We start from the raw sequence: 17,314 nt of genomic DNA, 5'->3' as shown, positions 1-17,314 counted from the left end.
CAGAGGACGAGGCAGAGGCAATCCAAAATCGAGGTATGACAAATCCCAAGTACAGTGCTATAATTGTCAAATGTTTGGGCATTATGCTTCAGAATGCAGAGCTCCAAGCACCAGAATTGAAGAGAGAGTGAATTATGCTGAAGCGAAAAATGGTGAAGATGGCACACTTTTACTAGCACACAATGACACAAGTGGAGGTCAAGAAAATACATGGTATCTTGACACAGGTGCTGGCAATCATATGAGTGGAAATAGAAGCATGTTCGTGCAACTAAGTGAATCTGTGAATGGCAGTGTCGCTTTTGGAGATGATTCAAAAGTACCAGTGAAGGGTAGAGGTAACATTCTTTTTCGTGCAAAAAATGGTAGCCACCAAATAATTTCGAATGTTTACTATGTGCCCAATATGAAAAGCAACATTCTTAGTTTATGTCAACTTTTAGAAAAAGGCTATGATATTCACTTAAAAGATTATAGTCTTTTCCTAAGAGATGACAAAGGAAATCTAATTACAAAGGTGAGAATGTCAAAGAATATAATGTTTTCTTTAAATATTCAAAATGATGTTGTAAAATATCTCAAAGCATGTCACAAAGATCAATCCTGGACTTGGCATCTTCGATATGGGCATCTCAACTTTGGAGGACTGGAGCTACTAACTAAGAAGAACATGGTGAAAGACTTACCATACATCAATCACCCTGACCAACTTTGTGAAGGATGTTTACTTGGCAAGCAGTTTAGAAAGAGCTTTCCAAAGGAGTTAAACTCAAGAGCTTAGAAGCCACTCGAGCTCATTTATACTGATGTGTGCGGTCCATTCAAGCCAAACTCCCTTGGTAAAAGTAACTACTTCCTTTTCTTCATAGATAATTTTTCAAGAAAAACTTGGGTGTATTTTTTGAAGCAAAAATCATAAGTCTTTGAAGCTTTCAAGAATTTTAAAGCTGCAGTTGAAAAAGAAAGTGGATACCAAATTAAAGCCATGAGATCTGATCGAGGTGGAGAGTTCACTTCCAAAGAATTTTTAGAGTTTTGTGAAGCAAATGGAATTCGACGCCCTTTGACAGTTCCAAGATCCCCCCAACAAAATGGTGTTGCAAAAAGGAAGAACAGAACCATCCTCGACATGGCAAGAAGCATGCTTAAGAGTAAGAGGCTACCTAAAGAATTTTGGGCTGAAGCAGTTGCATGTGCAGTCTACTTATCCAATCGATCTCCAACAAGAAGCGTGTGGGGCAAGACGCCACAAGAAGCTTGGAGTGGAAAAAAACCTAGCATCACTCATCTAAGAGTTTTCGGAAGCATTGCCCATGTACATGTACCAGACGAAAGTAGAGCCAAGTTGGATGACAAAAGTAAGAAGTTCATCTTCATCGGCTACGATAACAACTCCAAAGGATACAAGCTTTACAATCTAAACAACGAGAAGATCGTGATCAGTCGAGATGTAATTTTTGATGAAGAAGGAGAATGAGATTTTGGCTCTGGTGTGGATGACTTCAACTTCTTTCCCATTGAAGAAGATGCTTATACACAGATAAAACAAGTAGACGAACAATAAGAGCCTGCCACTCCACCTATCTCACCAGCACCAACCACATACGGAGATTCACCGCTGTCTTTCTTAAATGAAAGAACCGAAGAACGTACAAGGAGTCTTCAAGATCTCTATGAGGTAACTGAGAGATATGATAATCTCACTCTCTTTTGCCTCTTTGCTGATTGTGAGCCAGTCAACTTCCAAGAAGCTGCACTAGATGAGAAGTGGAGAATTACAATGGATGAAGAAATCAAAGCCATTGTGAAGAATGATACTTGGGAGCTTACTACTCTTCCAAAAAGTCACAAGGCGATCGGTGTCAAATGGGTGTATAAAACAAAAAGAAATGCGAAGGGAGAAATTGAAAGGCACAAGGCGAGGCTAGTTGCAAAAGGCTATAGTCAAAAGGCTGGCATAGACTATGACGAGGTATTTGCTCCTGTAGCTCTACTTGAAACTATTAGACTTATTATTTCTTTGGCTGCTCAGAACAAATGGAAGATTTTTCAAATGGATGTGAAGTCTGCTTTCTTGAATGGATTATTTGAAGAAGAAGTTTACATCGAACAACCATTAGGCTATGTGGTGAAAGGACACGAGGACAAAATTTTGAGATTGAAGAAAGCTCTTTACGGGTTAAAGCAAGCACCAAGGGCATGGAATAGCAGAATTGACAAGTATTTTCAAGAGAAAGGCTTCACCAAATGCCCATATGAACATGCTCTCTACATCAAAGAAAAATATGGAGATATTTTGATTGTGTGCCTGTATGTGGATGATCTCATCTTCACTGAAAGTAATCCAAGCTTGTTTGAAGAGTTCAAGAGAGTGATGATCAAAGAGTTCGAGATGACTGACATCGGACTGATGGCATATTACCTCGGCATTGAAGTCAAGCAAAAGGAAGAAGGCATATTTATCTCCCAAGAAAGCTATGCAAAGGAGATTCTCAAGAAGTTCAAGATGAATGATTGTAAGCCTATAAGCACGCCAGTGGAATGCGGAGTCAAGTTATCCAAACATGATAAAGGCGAAGATATAGATCCAACATTCTTTAAAAGTTTAGTTGGAAGCCTACGTTATTTGACATGCACAAGACCAGATATCCTTTATGCTGTTGGACTTGTGAGCCGATACATGGAGAATCCAAAGACCACCCATTTTAAAGCTGCAAAAAGAATCCTTCGCTACATCAAAGGTACAACTAATTTCGGCTTGCTATACTCATTTTCTAAAAACTACAAGCTTGTTGGATACAGCGATAGCGATTGGGGTGGAAATGTAGATGATCGAAAGAGCACCACAGGATTTGTGTTCTTCATGGGAGATACTGCTTTCACATGGATGTCAAAGAAGCAACCAATTGTCACGCTATCCACCTGTGAAGCTGAATATGTAGCTGACACATCAAGTGTTTGTCATGCAATTTGGCTCAGAAATTTGCTGAAGGAGTTGAGTTTGGCACAAGAAGAGCCAACCGAGATTTGTGTTGATAACAAATCAGCAATTGCCCTATCCAAGAATCTAGTCTTTCATGATCGAAGTAAACACATAGACACTCGCTATCATTTCATAAGAGAGTGTATTGCAAGAAAAGAAGTGCAAATCAAGTATGTAAAATCACAAGATCAAGCAGCTAATATCTTCACTAAGCCACTCAAGCAAGAAGACTTTGTAAGATTTAGAAGTTTGCTTGGTGTCACAGGATCAAGTTTAAGGGGAGGTGTTGGATCATAAACTTGATCCAAGATGAATAAATCAAGCCCAACTCATGGAAGGTTCCATGAGTAGGTATGGTTGGTGAGGTTTGAATTATTTATGTTAGGTGTGTTAGGTGTGGTTGGTGAAGTAGGTGAGTGGTAGGTTTTAATGGATGGTGAGGATTTGTTTATTAGTTGAATAAATGAATGGTTGTGATTAGTTTGTTTTATGTATAAATACCCACTCTCCCCTTTGGTTTAAACATCAAGTGAAGTAGCAAAATCTCTAAGGTGTAGAGAGTGAAAAATAAGAGTTGTAATTAGTGAGGAGTGTTGTTGAAGAAATAAAATAGTGTGTTTTTTATGTGTTTTATTTGTTAATTCTCCAACAGACCTCTATTATTTATTTTCAGAAATAACCCGGTATCATCACTGGTTTTTGAAGAAAGCTTTTCAATCGTTCAGCTCAACCGTCTCTGATGGTTTGGATTTGAAAATTACTCATCGCTTGAAATTTGAAATGGTAAATCAAGAATGCAAACTAAATGAGGATGGAAATTTGAATGTTACTTCTTTAATACCCACTGCTGTTTCCTTTTCATCCAAATATAAAGGCTATGAAATAATGAAACTGAAAAATCTATTTAAAAAAAAGAAAGAAAATATGAATGTATAATAATTTCTCAGGTCTTATTAGAAACCACTTTTCAAAATATGAAGAAAATATAAAATATTTTATATTAATTATTTTTAATATTAATATGCACCTTGTAATCTCATAATATGCTGTGTTAATGCTGAAATTTGAGTAATTTTAGAAAGGCTCGTATTCTGAATTAATGTACTTGTTTTTTTCCTCTTTTCTTTTTTTATAATATTATAACTCTTTAAGGCCCCGACTTGGATTTGATTTTTTTGTTTCAGCTTTTTGTTTCTTTGTTGGTTTCTTTTTGCAAGGCTCAGCTTCTGGTGTCCTTGTTGGTTTTTCTAGTTGGAGCATCTAAAAAGATTTTGGGAACGAAGATGAACAGAGATAGAAAGGTGAGTACAATCATGAAAGTGATTAGAGACAGAAAGAAGGGTACAATCTTTTTGTCCCAAGCCATTATGTGCCGAAGGTGTTGGAAAGGTTCAATTTGAACGAAGTAGGGTGGACTAATTCGGGCATGGGTATAGCTCAAAATACTATTATAAACTTTTATGAACTACAGAGAAAAAATAAATTTAGCTCTTATTTATACATAATTAAAAAAGCTCAATTTATGCAAGTATGAAAAAAAATGATACAATTAAAATAGATGAGCAATAACGGTTGATTATATAGTAAATTTAGAATCAATTAATTTTTATATTAATTGATAATCAATATTTCTTAATCGATAATTAAAAAAAAGACAATCAATCAATTAATTTATTGTTTCTTTCCCTTCATTATTATTAATTCTTATGAAGTTCTTCCCAATCGAGTATATTTGGCTAATATCCAATATTACATGTATATATAGCCATAATCATTGCCATTAAAATATGTATATCCATGATAAGAAATCATAGGTATTATGACTTATATATTAAGAAGATGAATCATGATTCATTATTCATGATGACTTAGTTTTATGTCATTGAACATTTTGAATAAATAAGGCTTAGAGGCATTTGAAATTAATACAAGGGAATGTTTATCCTCTCCTTATTGTTCCAAAAAGCTTTCACACAGCACATTATTTGTTTTTTTCTATTATTATTGAGCTCAATACGTGCTCTCATCCCTCTGGAATTGGATCATTTTCTAATCTAATTTTTCATCTTTTAACGATCTCACAACATTGGCAATTTATATTCAATGGTCAAGATTTTTGTAGTTTTTTTTTTGGCCAAAAATGATTATTTTTTTCTTCTAAAGTCTATCATCTTCTTCTTTTCCCCTTTTTTTTTTGAACGAAAATCTGTTAAATAGATTTTTTTTTGGGGAACCTGAAATTAATCTAAAAACGAACTAAATAAATATGGAAAACAATGCCGTACAAGAACAGTTACTTCTGTGTAAATCTCCCACCAATTATATTTTCTATAGGCAACTCGGAACTGCTTATCCTTCAACAAATCTATTGCTAAGTGCTAACTAAGATTGGAAATCGTTTGGGTGTTAATTGACTGCAATTTTGCTGTTTTTTTTTTAATTTCTGGATTTGATTTCTAATACATCTATTTGGGTATTTATTAATCTCATACTCTGTCAATTTCATTAGACGATTCTAATTGTGATCTTCTTTTTCTTCCATGCTTACAGGGACTGATGTCTTTTAAAATTAGGGAAGATAAAACACAGTAATATGCTAATATATCAATTTATGGGAAAAGAATCATTAGGACTCTTTTTTTTTTCTTTTTCCTCCTATGATTGTAGGGATTCATGTAAATCTTTTAAAATTAGAGAAGACAAAAATATTAATAGGGTAATATATCAACTTATGAAAAAAGATAAAAGTAAAGAAATCTTAACCATTCATCACAAAAATTGTCACATGTTATCAAATCTTTAAATGATTAGAAAAAATTAGATTAGGAGAGGTTCAAAATCTACACTGAATCTCTTTCTCTTTATTCCACACTTCACAAATTTCTCTCTTTTTGGCACAATAATAATAATGACATTAAGGGGGAAAAAACGTTTCGATGTTATAAATAATGGACGAAAATAGCCATCCTTCCTGCCAACAATTTAGAGATTGGGGATTATCCTGTCTCGACTACCCGGTTGCCGGGGTTTGATTTATTTGAATGATTGCTAAAGCTAGCTGTGCTTCCTCTGTCGTGTATGTAGTCACTCCAATTGATTGAAAATTGGCAGCATTCTATGGTCTATTTTCGTGTCAACATTGATCACAAACTATTACTAATAGCTGGTGAATAGCCAGCAGAAAATTGTTCCTATCATAGCTAGATATTCCACGTTAAAAAGATTAATTTATTACTGCTTACAAGATCTTTGGGTTAACGAGGCGAGCCGTTTCATTTTTCGATCGGTTATACAGTCAGTCTTGGAACAACAAATCAGATCACGCTAATATCTATCGAACTGTTCTCCAATCCGACAAACAATTATACAAACACATTTTTTTTTTAAGATACGAACCTTGTCGAAGCGAGGTAATTTTATTGAATAAAAGGAAACTACGGCAAATTGGGCTAGTGAAAATGTGATGAGTCTTCTTACCCCTTTGATCCTCAATTTTTCTAGAGAAATCGGGCATGCGCATATGATCACCAATCAATCTAATTGATTGCATACAACATGAATTTATATATATTTATAAATATAGATCACCAATCACCCCCGGCCCCCCACCACCCGGGCCCAAAAAAAGGGAAGGCAAAAATAAAGTACATGATGATCACACTAATTATTTCAGGAGGGTTTTTAGAAGATATCAATTGTATTAACGGACAGACAATTAATTTGGACAATCAGTTAATATGAAAACTACTATTTAGCGATGTTTGGCAATGCTGTGAGAAGGCTCAAAATTAATTTTGAAAAGGTAAGAACAAATTTTGATATTTGATTTTTTTTTTCTTAAATTTATTGCTTGACAATATATATCATCCAATCCTTATACAAATTTTGTAATAAAACCAATGAATTTAAGTACATCATTATTATTATGAATTTTAAATTCACATATATGCTCCTTAATTACCATATGTCTTCCATATCCTATCAATTATTTTCAATATAAAAACATAAAGGAAACAAAATTAATAAAGTACAAATATTAATTTTAGCAATTGTTATTTTTAGTAATGTACTCAAACACTCCGTTTTTGTACAATTATTTTTTTTCCCCTGTAGAAGGTTGTAGCCAAACCAATGAACCTTTTGACGTCTATAGTATTTGAGTTTTGGTCATTTCATATTCTCCGTTTTTGTACAATTATTACGTACAACTTTTTTTTTTTTTAACAACCACTGTCGATACTTATCCAGTTGTACGTAATTTTTATGTACAATTTTTTTTTCAAAAAAACAAAGAAGACAAGGATGAGAAGAACCCACATTTATTTATTTTTATCTCCACCTTTCCCAGGAGTCAAGCCGTCAAGGTGGATGGCCAAACAAATCGATTGCCTCAATTGAGGGTGATTGTGAAATTCTAATTAATGATACATAGATATTATTGTGTATTAGCATAAGTCATATATTATATTTTATTGATACTATTTGATGTGTTGGATGAATTAATTTGACCGTGCTATTTCGGGCGTTGTCCGTTATTTCGTTTTGAGGAAATGGATCACTGTAGAACAGTTGAGGTTGAAATCATTTTGGATTTGTTGATTATATAGATTTGCAGGTTGGAGATACGAAAATATTTGGAAACGAGGCAAATAGTCATTCTAGATAAAATAGAAAGTCTTACCTAAGGAGATCGGGACTAGTCCTTTCATTTTTCGCTCGGTTATAGGCAATGGCTCAAAAACACAAACAATGATAAAAAGACAAATAGCGGATAAATTTTATTCAAATAAAGGGAAATTATTACAACAAAGAACGGATTGAGTTCTGTTGCTTTAGAGCCATAAGAAAGGGCATGAACCCAAACCTCAACTAAACCAACAGTTAACATACTTATGATCTCAAAGCAATCTACAAAGCATGCAACATGAATTTATTTATATTGACGCTGTGGCCCTCAAGCTTCTATAGGGAGACTGTGCAACACTACGGTCTCAACGGTGAGCCCCGGGCCGAACCCGAATAGCACACCCCAGTCAAGCCCTTCACCTGTGGTGGCTTTCCCTTCTTCAAGACACTTGTTTCTCATCTCATCAAGAATGAACAAAACACATGCACTTGACATGTTACCATATTCAGACATAACATGTCGGCTAGCTCTCAACTTGTCCTTTCTCAGGCCGAGTTTTGCCTCGACCTGGTCGAGAATTGCCGGACCACCGGGGTGAGCAATCCAGAATATCGAGTTCCAGTCGCTGATACCAATTGGAGTAAATGCATCAACTAAGCTTTTCTCTATGTTTGCTGAAAAAAATTCGGGAACATCTTTCTTCAAATGAACCGTTAGACCCGCCTCACGTATGTGTCCTTCAATTGCACCATCAGAATCAGGCAGAAGCGTCTGTGAAGCCGACACAATATGATACAATGGACGCTCAATGGATGTATCAGGATCAGCACCGACAATCAGTGCAGCAGCACCATCAGCGAAAAGAGCCTGACCCACTAGAGAATCAATATGGGTATAAGACGGCCCACGGAAAGTGGGGATTGTGTTCTCAGAACAAACAACAAGAACACGAGAGCCCTTGTTGTTTTCAGCCAAATCTTTAGCAAGACGAAGGATGGTGGCGCCAGCATAACACCCTTGTTGATATATCATCATACGCTTAACATCCGGGTTGAGGCCGATGAGTCTTGTGAGCTGATAGTCAGCGCCAGGCATGTCGACGCCTGCAGATGTGCAGAAAATGAGATGGGTGATATTGGATTTGGGCTGTCCCCATTCTTTGATAGCTTTGGTTGCCGCCTCTTTGCCAAGCTTTGGTACTTCAACAAGAGAAATGTCCTGGCGCGCATCGAGTGATGTCCCCATGTGTAAGCACATATTAGGGTTTGCTTTTAAAATCTCTTCTGTTAAGCACATGTGACGCTTTCTTATCATCGACTTCTCACCTGTAAATTAAGATCAAATCACCAAAATCATTGATGCGTAATCTGCATTAACAACATGCACACCCAGAAAAGCTAAACAATTAAAATAAAATAAAAGAATGAGAATAAAAATGATCTCGCATTCATACACAAGAGCTTGAACTTCTCTTTGAGCTCAGTCATGTGCTCGCTGTTGGTGATCCCGAAGTAATAGTCAGGATAATCAGCTTGGATGACACAATTGGGCGGCGTTGCCGTGCTGATGGCGAGGATGGTCGCCAGGCCCTCGGCTCGCTGAGCCTTTCTAATCTCCTCCATTGTTACCATCTCTGATCGTCAGATTGCTTCCAAAACAGTACTTAAACTTAGTTAATTAATAAGTTTGCGCTTTCGCGATTGTGATCTGCAGGGACCTAACTGCATGAGTTTATATAGGCAATTGTGCTTATAGTGCTGTATAGAAAAAAATAATAATAAAATGTTGATTTTTTTTATTTGAATAACAAGATAATTTTGACCGCAAGTACCAGTGTTAATGTCATAATCTAAGCTTGAACTGCTATCATATAATCATTATACGGATTTTTTTTTTTTTTTTAAAAAAGCAGTCATGACAACGTGCAACGATTATAAAACTGCATTGTAATCAGTACGCTAGTGAACGGATGATTATCTACGTTATATTTATGGATTAGGATCTTTTTCTCATTTTTTTTATATTTGCCTCTCCTTACCTTTATAATCTATTGAAAAAAAGTTAACTTGATTGTAAATAAAGTGAAAAATAAATACAAAATTTAATCTTAACCACTCATTAAATAAGGAGAAGTAAGGAGGAGAAAAAAAAAGGGACAAGAGAGGATCCTTATCCTTATCAAAAGGACAGATATTTCTTCTTCTCTACAAGACCAAGCATTTTCTTGCCATTTGGGTTTAGTGGGTCGCTATCAATTAAGGTAGGAATCTATCAAACTTTTGAATGTTGTGTGTGGTTAAATGTATATTTACTTTGATTTCAATTAATTTTTTTCTATGTGAACAGCTATCAGAATCTATCAAACCAAAAATTGGGTTTCACAGAATTTTGAGCGATTGCTTGATTGATGAATTAAATGACAAATTCTGACAATGAATTTATGAACTTGATTCTAAAAACCGTAATAATAACGAACTTTAGGTTTTGAGAATTTTGAGACAGTCATTGGATTGAAGATTTTTGAAAAGTAAAATATTGAAATGTGTTGCTGTAGATTTGGATATTGGTAGTGAGGATCGGTGCTTTTGTGTTTTGCATTCGTTCATTAATGGAACAAATCAGCAAATTTTGTGGAAGTCCTTATGATTAGAAGTAAAAGAAGATATTTATATGAAAATTATTTTTGAAAAAAAACAGCAATTCAGAATGGTTTATTTGTTGATTAGCGGGAGTAGAAAATTTTTTAATTTTATGTTGAAATATCTAGCTTATCAATCATCATCTTATACTAGTCAATTTTAAATTGTTTTCTGTTTGAAATATAGGTAAGGATAAAAGTGAAATTTTATCTTCTATTATATTGTTGTGAATTAGAAACAGCCGCATGGGCATTTTGGCTACTTTATTTATTCTTTATTTATGTTTTGACAGTAGATTATAATGGTAAGAAAGGCTTTTATGGACCTTCATGTGTGGAGGGGCATAATCTATATACATTGTACCTATTTTTTCTAACCTTTGGCAAACCGAAACCGATGGAGAATCTAGGCAAACGATATCTTTTGAAACTTCCAATGTTATTATAATATTTATTTGATTTATATTATAACAAATAATGGATTAGGTTAAGTGCCGGTTTAGTCGAGTTAAGTGTCCATTTAGTCCATATATTTAAAAAATTTCTCAAGGTACTCCTACTATTAAATATGTTATAGTCATTACAACAATATTCCTAGTGATGTTAGTAAAAGAATAAAATGATAAGTTATCAAATTAACCTTGAAAGTAATATAAAAATTTTAACCAACCTTTTGTTCTATTATTATACTTTTAAGATTAATTTAGTAAATAATTTTTTATACAATAATTATTAGTAAGATTGTTATAAAGATATTACACATTACTTTAAGTTGTCTAATATTGATTTACTTATAAAAAATTATAGTAAGATTGTTGCGTAAGTATAAGAAAATACTAGTTCTTTCACACTGATATTTGTTAGTTAATTTTTAATTATAGTGAAAAGGAAGTCTTGATGTCCTTCATTGAAAAACTTGGGGTTTACATAACTATTTTCCTAAATCTTAGAGTGTAGGTATCCTTTATCCTCTGGAATATTGTTGTGAATTAGAAACAATTGGATGGGCATTTTGGCTATTTTATTTATTCTTTGTTTATGTTATGAAAGTAAATTATAAGGGTGAAAAAGACTTCTAGAGATCTTTATATGTGGAGAAGTATTATATAAACATTGTACCTATTTTTTCTAACCTTTGACTAACCGAAACCGATGGAAAATCTAGTCAAATGATATCTATTGAAATTTCTTGTAGTTTTTTATAACACTTTATAATATTTGTCTCATTTATTGATACTAACTTAAAAGCAAAGGTAGTGTAAAGAACATGTTAGAATTCTAAGGTGGTTAGATGTACATATGAATAAAAGTAGTATATATATGATTTCTCTTGTTAGTTTAAAAATTTTATAATGAAATCGAGTTGGCAAGCAATAACACTACAACAAAAACAGTATGTGATAGCATCTGAAAAATGCTACCAAAAATGAATGGTAGCATTTTGAACAATGCTAAGTTAGGCGGTGTAACTAAAAGTATTACACATTAGTAGCATTTTTTACATGCCACAAATTATGATACATAGCATTGAATTAGTGCAATGCAATTAGCTTTCGTCGCTTTAGGTGAATGCTATCATTGTTCAAAGAGAACATTTAGAAAACGCTACCAAATCATGTACAGTTCCCTTGCAAATCTCTAACATAACTTTTATAAAATGCTATAAAAACATTAACATCATGCTATCATAGCATTTCAATGTTCTTCATTCAATTCATGAATTCAATAAATCATTTTAGTCATTCTATTGATTAAAAAGAAATTATTCTTCATTCAATTCATTAATTCAATACATCATTTTAGTCTTTGATGAAAAAGAAATTATACATTATTCGTTGATAAAATAAAAATACTTAAACATCCATAATCATACATTAAACTTTCAACTACAACATTTACAAAAAATAAATATGCAACTATCAGACTTCTATACTTTCTAGTGACCTTTAAACAAAATATTAGATATTATCTTCAATTTGTCCTCACTCTTCAATACATTTTTGCAGAATATCCTTGATCACCTGCATTATGAATTTAAAAATAAATAAGAATTTTATTCTGTTAATAAAAAAGAAACAGAATAATGCCTCCTTAACAAACTTTTCCCATATAAGTAAATTAGAAAAATTAAAGTGTACTTAACTTCAAATCACGCTTACATTCATCCAAACCATCAACTTTGACATACAATCCATAAATGCTAGGTCATTAAGGATATAATAAGTATATGGCAAAAGGATAAAAATAGCAATACCTAGTACAAAATGAAAATCAAATGTTGTAATAAATCAACTCAAACACCAATAAAGAAATTCTATAACTTTATTTTGTAATTCGCTTGGAAGCCATTTTATTTTTCTTCACATTCCATCAACCTAATTAATCTTCTGCAGGAGTTTGTACCTATGTTAGACATAAATTTAAGAATATGAGTGAACTACACAAATGTAAGGAGCAATTATGATAACTTATTCATGTCTTTGTATCAATTAAATATCGCCTTATGCAACAATTTTTTCTTCTTTTTTTTAGTACTAGTGCATTCAATTTAACCTACAAGAATTATGTATTAATGCTAATCATATAAACAAAACATGAGGCTATCATGAATTTTGAGAGACTTTTGAGAACTTTCAGCATCTAGTCCTTTTGTACGGGCACAATCTAAATAACCAAGCAATATGGGCTTATTGATAATCTTGTTTGTGTCTAATGACCACTTTAATAAGTTAAATTCAAGTTTTCTAGCTTAATAAATAAAACCCAAACACTACCAAGAACAAACAAATTTAGATTAATTTAAATCTTCATTTAAACAAAACAAAAAGAAAACCATGTGCATGAGACTAAATTCGGCAAGATAAATCTTCACTTATGGATCTCACTTAAGCATCAATTGGTTGGAAAAATGCAACAACAACCATTACCCTAACCAGACAAGAGGGATTGATATTAGTATATAAGAAATAAAATCAACTCAATAAAATAAATGACAAAACAACAGAATCAACAGTACAACCAACAAAAACAACAAAACTGAAATTAGTAAAGGAAAGTCCACAAATAATGAGACATCATAAAGATCTACCTCAATTGAAGCCTTCCCTCTTTTAAAATGCCAATGCAACCCATAAATGTTGTAACTCAGGAGAAAATTCTGGCTATTAAAGATCTGCAAGTTCTAATTAAATCAGTACATATTCTCAAACTTAGAAACTACACAGAAGTTGTAGTGCCAAGTTTTTAGAAATTGCACATCAATCAACTCATTTCTTTCTTTCACAACATCACAATATTGATGCAAAACTTTAGCTATATGCACTGTCTAGCTGGAAACCGACAGAATGATTCTCTAATCACCCTCCCTAAAGAAATATTTACTAACTAAAAATAAATAATTAAGATGAAAAAAACCTATTATGTGATCGATATACAAAATTTCGGATTGTTAAGGCATAAATGAGAATTTTCATAGTTTTTGATATATTACTTCTAAATGTAAGAAAAATAAATGAACCAAACATATCAGAAATTGCTCCATATAAAATGGAATCAACATAAGAAATCCTATAGTAACAATTGAAAACCCTAAATTCGGTAAATTAAATTAAAAAATTAAAGCTTACATGTAAATATTCATGTGAAAGATTTGAGGGAAGACCCAACAACAACAAGCCTTGAGACAATAAAGGATTAAGGATCAGAACTTTTTGATTTTGAGAGATCTAGCTACTTAAGTTATAAAATCAGGCAAGGGGATCATCATTTACCATCGACTGGCGCCGTTCTTGGCCGCCGAAGCCAATGGCAAAAACGGCACCTGAACCCAAGAGGAGAAAGATCAATCAGCCGCCCCCCCGCCGGATTGTCTCTTCATCTACCGCAAATAAAGCCAGAGATGTACCATCAACAAGTCATACAATAGTTCCAGTGGCTCAAACTAGTGAAATTAATGTGAGGATTCAACAAGCAAAAAATTTTGCAGTAGCAGCAAGAGGGCTGCACCGGAAACTTCAAAATTTTTGATTCACCATTTGGGAATTTTCTTGTGCCTGTAATTCCAACTAGAAAAGAACTAGCTGGATAGTTTCATAGTTCTTATCTTTAGTACTTTGTAAGCTGTTAGGAGACTGAATGCCATAGGTTCACAAGCTTGTAAAAAAAAAAAAAGGTTATAAAATCAAGCAAACAAAAGAAATTGACAAAAGTAGGGGATTTTAGGCGGAATCTAGAGAAAGACAAAAAAAGAAGGGATGTAGGCTTTAGATGTCCTTTTATAATATTAAATTTTGGAAAAAGAGAGTGCCCGCGTGTTTCTAATCTTGGCGGTAGATTTATTTACTTGTTTTTTTCTTTTCGCAGCATTTTTTAAATGTTACAAAGGTGTGTTTTTTCGTAGCATTTTAAAAGAGCTACGTTTGTTAATGTAATATATGACATTTAAAAAAAATGCTATTAATGAAATATAAAATGCTATAAAAAGTAAAATGTTATCACTTAGATATTTAATTATAGCGTTTTTTAGATTGTGTAATAAAAAATTAACGTTTTATAGCATTTTGTAATAAAATGCTATTACATAATGCTACTAAAAGTGATTTTTCTTGTAGTGTAAGCAAGGAAGTGAGCTACGTGTGTAATGGGGAAATATGAGTGGTTAATAAATATGCTTATGGTATGTTTACTAATCAGTAATTTGAATGAAGCGATATTGGAATGGGATGGAACCGGAATGGGAAATGGAAATTAGAATAAATTGTTTACTTTACTATGGGAATTAGAATCGGAATGAACTCTATTGCCATTGATGTATTTACTTTGTGTTAAAATTAGAATAGATTGTTGCAAGTTACTAAATTGATCTTAGTTGATTATTGTCATTAATATTAGTAATAATATAAATAATAATTATAATTGTTGTTAATAATAATAATAATAATAACAGTAATAATAATAAGAAGGAGAAGGAGGAGGAGGAGGAGGAGGAGGAGGAGGAGGGTAATCATTCCACCTATTTGATTCTCAATTTTAAGTGGGGCCCACCAATTTGATTCTCATTCCGCCTCTCATTTAAATAAGTAAGCACATCATTCATTCCCAAAACACGTCATTCATTTCCATTCACATTCTCATTCCCATTCCCAATAAGTAAACATATTATTAGTGTGTTTAGCACATTTGTGGCTATTATTGCATTTGTGATGCTATATAAACCCTTCTTTGTAAGCTTGTATTATATCCAAAACAAGCTTTCTTATAACCAGTAACATAAGTGGTGTTGAGTCTAGTATTAAGTGAATTTCTTCTTTGAGTGGTAAAATTAGAGTTGTAAACTCTACATTTTTACTCTATATTTGGTATCAGAGTGAGGTTATCAATGCTATACATGATAGTGTAGCATATTAAATCAAAGATCTCAACGAGAAGAATGCAACGCTATAAAAATTAGACTGATCAAAGACCAAATGCGGTTGCAATTGTCGTCTGAATTTCTGCCCAGAATTTGAGTTGACCATGGACCGACGTTGATTGTTGACTGATGTTGACCTTTGACTGAAGGTTGATATGAATTCCAGCCAAGATTCTTTAATGTTTTGGTTTTATTTGTGCGGTCAAAATTTCCAAACTTTAACTCCTTGGTGGAGTTATCTAGAGTTGTGAGAAGTTTGTAATTCTATAAAATTGTTAGTCAAGCTTATTCGGTATAGTTGAAATCTTGCCAATATGATAAGTAGTTAGAGGAGTCAAGTGCTTAACAACCAAAACTATAATACGTGGCCAATGTTCATGGAGTTTTGCCTACAAGGTCAAGACCTTTGGGAGATTGTCGGTAGTAGTAGCGCTACACAACTAACGATAGAAGACCAATGGTGTTTTGTGAAAGTGGAAAATTAAACAAGCAAGGTGATGTTTGCTTTAAAGACTACAATTGAAAAAGAAATGTTGGAGCACATTCAGCATGCCAAAACACCGAAGGAAGCTTGGGATGCTCTTGCTGCTTGTTTTTCAAAGAAAAATAATACAAAAATGCAACTTATTAAGAGTGAGTTCTACTAATTGCATAATGTAGCATGACAAGTGCTCAATACTTTCAGAAGGTGAGGTCGATATGCTGTGAAATTTCAGAGTTAAATTCAACAGTTGCTCTTAAGGAAGCTAGGATAAAAAGAATAATTGTCCATGGCTAACACAATCATCACTTGTTGAGTTTGAACATTTACTTGCCAATTAAGAAGTAATGGCTAAGCAAGAGGGAGAAGTCTTGCTGACAAGTAAGGAGGAAGCACTCTATACGAATAAAAGCAAAGGTAACCCCATTAACACAGTAGAGGTGGGTCTAAAAAGAATGATGACAAAACAGAAAGTCATCAAGGAGAGGGAGGTTCTCATCTAGGGGAAGCTTTAAAGAATCGTGGTAGTAATAAAAAGTTTGATGGCGAATGTTTCAATTATAGGAAGAAGGGCCATGTGGCAAAAAATTATTGGTCTAAAAAAAGAATCTCATTAAAAGTAATGCTGTTACTTTTAGCTCTAAAGAGAAAAATGAAGAATGACTGGGATACTGAAGCATCATTCACTATAGAGGAAGAAGAATTGGCTCTCATAGTGACAACCGTGGAAGAGATTAAATACAAGAATGATTGGATTGTTAATTAAGGTTACTCAAATCAGATAGTCATAGGTAAACAGAAGTTACAGAATTTATCTGAGTATAAGAGAAATAGCTCACATTGATAAAACTGTAATTGCGCCTTGATATAGTCCCAACCATGTACCACTCTAAGAAGTCTATCATGTTCCATGCATAAAGAAAAATCAACTTTTAGTGTATCAATTGACGTCACCAGGCCATTATATCTTATTCGGCCCACAATATTTTAATTGTATTATAACCTTAATATTTTAGAAAAACCAATAATAGAGGGACGATGATTAGAGTCAGTTTATATAATGTCAGCAGAATCTACATATGTATAAAAAAAAGAATGAACTAGATAATAGATTTGTGTAAGGATGACAATAAAATCTAAATCTAAACCACATCTGCAAGGATGAAGATGATTCA

At 33.3% G+C, this 17,314-nt stretch overlaps 1 protein-coding gene across 1 annotated transcript; it reads right to left on the bottom strand.

The window, feature by feature from the left end:
• Positions 1-7,937: 7,937 nt before the first annotated feature.
• On the bottom strand, positions 7,938-9,315 carry LOC18037588 (acridone synthase 2). Its single transcript, XM_006427930.2, has 2 exons — positions 9,064-9,315; positions 7,938-8,935 (listed from the first exon to the last, which is right to left on the bottom strand). The coding sequence occupies exons 1-2, from the start codon at positions 9,239-9,241 to the stop codon at positions 7,938-7,940; spliced, it is 1,176 nt and encodes a 391-aa protein (XP_006427993.1). The 5' UTR covers positions 9,242-9,315.
• Positions 9,316-17,314: the final 7,999 nt, after the last annotated feature.

The sequence above is a fragment of the Citrus clementina genome, unplaced genomic scaffold, assembly GCF_000493195.1.
Source record: "Citrus clementina cultivar Clemenules unplaced genomic scaffold, Citrus_clementina_v1.0 scaffold_7, whole genome shotgun sequence".
Classification (NCBI taxonomy): domain Eukaryota; kingdom Viridiplantae; phylum Streptophyta; class Magnoliopsida; order Sapindales; family Rutaceae; genus Citrus; species Citrus x clementina.
Note: the sequence above shows the minus strand (reverse complement) of the source record. Positions and strands in the feature narration are given on the sequence as shown.

Coding starts and splice junctions, on each gene's coding strand:
- LOC18037588 (XM_006427930.2), bottom strand. CDS start 9,241: ATGGTAACAATGGAGGAGATTAGAAAGGCTCAGCGAGCCGAGGGCCTG. Junction 8,936..9,063: donor AGAGAAGTTCAAGCTCTTGT/GTATGAATGCGA, acceptor CTTAATTTACAG/GTGAGAAGTCGATGATAAGA.